Raw genomic sequence first — 4,758 nt, forward strand, 5'->3', positions numbered from 1 at the left:
CCCTGGCACACCCCAAACCTCCCCTGGCACACCCCAAACCTCCCCTGGCACACCCCAAACCTCCCCAGCTGCTGCAGCAGCACAGGATGGGCTCCAACACGTCCTGGCAGCCCCCTGCTTGCCCCAGGGAGAGCTGGGCAGGGAAAACACCACCCCTGAGGCTTTGGGGGCAGGGGAGAGAGCTGACCCAACAGCAAAATGTCCTGATTTGGTGGTTCTTCACAGCAGAACCCCCTTCCAGCCCTCTGGCAGTGTGAGAGGGAAGCTGCTCCATCAGCTCCCAGTTCCAGGGGCCCTGCAGGGACCCCCAGGGGGGAGCAGTGACTGTCCCTGGAGGAGGCACCGACCCCCACACCCAACTGCTGCCTGCAGACCCCACATCTGTCCTGATGTGCCCACGGAGCTCCCCCCGAGGAGCTGCTCTGTCATCACAGACCCCTTCCAGCCTGCCCTGGCCCAGCTCTAAGAAGAGCAGGGCTCTCCTCAGGACCCTCAGGGCTCTCCTCAGGGCTCTCAGGGCTCTCAGAGCTCTCCTCAGGGCTCTCAGGGCTCTCCTCAGGGCTCTCAGGGCTCTCCTCAGGACCCTCAGGGCTCTCAGGGCTCTCCACCAGCAGAGCTCTGCTCTGAGGCTCCTGCTCAGAGGGGCACATGGAAGTCTCCAAGTCTTTTGCTAAAGGCAGAGGAGGATCCCACCCAAGAATTCCTGTGTCACAACCTCCCACCAGACACATCCTTGACTCCCCTTGGTTTCACCTCTCTCCTCTCTCCTCTCTGCATTGGTGCAGAGCACAAACACCCTCAGACCCTGCTGGGAGAGGAGCATCCAGCTCGAGAGCTCTTCAAGGGGGACCAAAGCTATTTTACCAACACTCCTGCTCCTGCAGGAAGCTGGTGGCAGGAAAAAGCTGGCAGTGACTTTCCAGAGAGGAACTACAGCTCAGAAGAGCCATCAGACCCCAGGCTCCAGGATGTGGGTGTCAGCAGAGGGGACAGACACCTCTGATCCCTGATCCCCCCATCTGCTGCCAGCAAGGGCTGTGCCTTGGCTGGGAAGGACGACCCTGTCCCGTGCACAGATCCAGCCTGACCTCAGCAGCAGAGCTCACAGTCCCTGCACAAACATCCCTGCTCTGTTGGGGCTCTGCTCCTGCTGTCCCCTGATCTCAGTGTCCTGGTGGAGATCAAGCAGAGGATGGAGGGGACACCAAAAGTGCTCCTTCACTGGAGAAAAGGACTGGGGGCCTCTTGGCCCTTTGCTCTGAACACAGAGAGCAACTCTGGGAAGCTGCAGGAAGCCAGGAACCAGTAATTTTATTTTAGAGATCCAATCTGTCACTGGTCTGAACGAACCTCTTGAGCTGCCTCGAAAAACCCCTCATTTCCCTTCCCCAGAGTTTTTACAGCCCCTTCCCTGAGGTGTAAACAGGGTAAACAGCAGATCCTGCTCCTCAAAGTTGTCCTCTCTGACAGACTGTTTCCTGTGCTGGCTGCACACAGGGTCACACAGGGACCAGGCATTGCCCCCTCTCCCCCCCACAAACACCACTCAGAGCCAGACCCCAGGGCTGGACCCGGGGCTGCTCCCCCAACCCCACTGACCTTTTTCTTCCGGTCCCGGGAGCGGTTCCTGCGCTTGCGATTGGATTCCTCCTTCTCCTTCTGCTCCTGCAGAGCCTGAGCCTCGATATCTTTGATTTTCTTCAGCTGCTTCGCTGCCTGAGCCATGGCTGGTCACGCTGCAGTCCCCTCCAGGGCTCACACCTGCACTTTCCACGCAGCAAAACCCTCCTGGCCAGGGAAGTCCCTTCCCCTCCTGCGAACGCCGCCGACCCAGATGAGTGTGAAACCAGGAACGAGAGGAAAATCAAAAGCAGTCAGCAAGCCCCAAAGGGCAGCCAATGTCTCCAGCTAGTTGCTAGATGGAGTCTGGGACACCTTTATAAAGCATTAATAATCCCAAATCCAGCTGTTTGCGAGGTCCTGCGCACCATTGCAGCAGCCCCTGACTGCGCTGGCACATCCTGCAGGAACGTTCTTGTGGGACAGGACACGGGGCTGCTGCTGTGCTCACTGCTTCTCCTGCAGTATGGGAAGAGATGCAGGCAGGCAGCCACAGGAAGGAAAATAACTCCCAGCAATTAATGCACGATGACAATGGAGAAGCAGGGAAAGAGGAGGCCGACGCATCTCACCCGACTCCCGAGTTCTCTGTGGCGATGCCTGGAGAGCAGGAACCTGCACGTCGTCAGTCAGGGGCTCCACCACTGCAGTGCTGCTGAGGCAGGCACATATTCCAGGCTCTCCAGCTTCCCTCCTCCCAGCCAGGCTCTGTGCAGCGCCCGCATCACTCACTCACTCCCGGGTTACGGTTCCATCTCCTCTCCAGGGGAGCGGGAGGGAATGGCTGCAGCATCTCTGCTCAGAAAACAGCCTGTTCTGCAAAGGATGTGCCAAGGACTGGAGCAAAGTGCAGCTCAGCAGCATCCTTTCCTCCTCTCATCTCCGTGAGCAGCGAGGGGAGGGGAGGGATCTCGGCTGTGAGCAGGAGACACAAACCAAGGGCTCCGTCTGCTCGTTTACAGAGCAGCAGCAAATTAACCCAATCCAGCAGCTCCTGCCCAGCCCGGCAGAGCTCAGGGCCCCTCTGAGGACACCCAGGGAGTCAGGAGCCCTTCAGCACACACAGCCCTGCACTGCACCTCCCAAAGGCACCAACAATTCCGTGTGGGAACCCAAGGGCCAGGCCTGGAGGAGTAACTTTGGTTCCTGCACATGGCACCAGTGTGGGAGGGGGCAGGATAAAAGGGGGGTGGGCTCTTCTGTGGCAACCACCCCATCACCTGAGCAAAGCAGATGTGCCAGTTCAGGCACTTGTGAGCAGCCCTGTCTGCACCAGCTCAGTCCTTGTCCCTCACAAAAACCACTGCTGGGTGCAAACCCACGGGCAAAGCCCTGGGCAAACTGCACAGGGGGAGGCTCTGCTGCCCTTCCCTGTGACCATCCCCCCAATTCCAGCCCTTGATGGTCCCTTTTGTGTTAAAAGAATGGCCAAACAGGGATCAATGTCAACTCCTCAGCAGCTACTTGACACTCACAGGTTCTTTAGGCTGGCAAGAAGCTGAGATGCAAACTTAATTGTACAGACACTATGGGTCACTTTTCTGTCTGAGAAGTTTTCTTGCATTTCTTTTCCCTTTGTTTCTTTTCCCTTTGAAGTTCCTCCAATTCTGTTACTTCCCCACAGACCAAAGTAGGCACAAAAATCAGGAAAAAAGACTGGGCTACAGTTTTTAAAGGATACGACGACTGAGAATGTAGAGAAGGACCTGATAAAATATGAAGACTAGGAAATCATAGAATTTTACAACGTGTTTGTGTTTCCAACCACAGCTTCAGTTTTGTGCATTGTACCCACGTGGATAAATAACACAGTCAAGTCTAGAGCCCACCTCTTAACTCCTGTGGAGCCAGAGCTCCGGGCAGGAGCCACAGAGACCCCGGCACAGCTGGGTGAGGTGCTGAGGCACTGCTGGGTGAAGTGCTGAGGCACTGCTGGGTGAGGTGCTGAGGCACAGCTGGGTGAGGTGCTGAGGGGGTCAGGCCGTGCAGGGACCCTGCCTGGCTCTGGGGATGCAGCTCTTGGCTGCCACAAAGAGAATTTCCTCAGTTTGCTCTGGGAACCAGAAGCTCCAAACAAAGGGCTGGGAAAAAAAGCAGCAGCATTAGAGAATAGGGACATTTAAGCAACTCAGAGGGTAGAGATGTAAAAGCCAACTAAGAAAGAAGTTATTGATCACAAAACAGGCCTGGGACATACTATTGCAAGGTAACCTCACAGCTCAGAACTCAGAAGAGCTCAGGAGATCTCAGAGGTACAAATGCAAGTGCTTTGAGTGACCGAAGGGAGACACTTCCAGAGGAGGTGCAGATTCATCCCCACGTGTGTGATCAGCTGCCAAGCCAGAAAAGGCCTCACTGTGGGAAGGTTGTTCTGCAAGTGCAGACTCCAGTAACTGCTTGAGTGGCCATTCTTGGGGCCTGGATGTGCTCAGACAGAGAACTTTTCAAAGTGCTGTTCCTGACCATGTCATTGATAAAACCCCTCTCCCTGCTGCCCTCTGTGTTACTGCTTGAACTGCAAAGCACCACCAGTGCCTGCCCACGGAGCAGAATAGACTCCAGAGAGCCCCAGGTTCAGACTCCATCTGTAAATCAGAGGGATTATTGATCTGATGCCCTTTAGGTACAGCCTGAAAGGCACCAGAAGCATCATCTGCCGTTGCCAGAAAAGGAAGGAGCACTTGAGCAGAGGAATCTCTTTCCCCAGTGCAGCTGAGGTATTTGTGCTTTTCTAGGGCTGGAAACGTTTCCCTGTTCAAACTCATTTTCCTTATCACCTCACCCAGAGCAATATTGTATTTCTGCAGCCCCTGACTGTATCCCTGTTATCTGCAGCTGTACATGTGCTGCCAGAGCTTCCAAACACTGCTACCCCAGAACATCACAATTCCCTTTTTACCTTCCTGCTGCACCAACATTTACTGCTTGGGCTCACTGGGCCCCGTGCAGAATTTGGGATGAAGGTTCTTGAGGACAAGGACCGGGTTTCCAAGCAGATCACAGTGCCTGTCTCACAGCTGGATGGACAGAGGGATGATCAAGGGTGTCTGCCATGGCCTCTGAAGACACTGTTCTGTTCAGTGCTTTCCTTTGTCCCCAGCCATCACCTGCTGGCTCCTTGCTGTCCATCCCCAGCCA

At 55.5% G+C, this 4,758-nt stretch overlaps 1 protein-coding gene across 11 annotated transcripts in view; it reads right to left on the bottom strand.

The window, feature by feature from the left end:
- ANK1 (ankyrin 1) overlaps positions 1-2,526 on the bottom strand; it is a 48,179-nt gene extending 45,653 nt beyond the window's left edge. For 5 of the 11 annotated variants that reach the window (XM_027706296.1, XM_027706295.1, XM_027706289.1 and 2 more), the window contains exon 1: positions 1,600-2,525. In XM_027706296.1, coding sequence (XP_027562097.1) covers positions 1,600-1,725 — 126 coding nt within the window. In that variant the 5' untranslated portion in view covers positions 1,726-2,525. Of the gene's footprint in view, positions 1-1,599 lie in introns of all 11 variants that reach the window. The other 6 variants (XM_027706298.1, XM_027706294.1, XM_027706293.1 and 3 more) reach the window with 2 other exon arrangements.
- Positions 2,527-4,758: the final 2,232 nt, after the last annotated feature.

This window comes from Neopelma chrysocephalum, unplaced genomic scaffold, assembly GCF_003984885.1.
Source record: "Neopelma chrysocephalum unplaced genomic scaffold, ASM398488v2 Primary Assembly neopelma1_367, whole genome shotgun sequence".
Taxonomy (NCBI): Eukaryota; Metazoa; Chordata; class Aves; order Passeriformes; family Pipridae; genus Neopelma; species Neopelma chrysocephalum.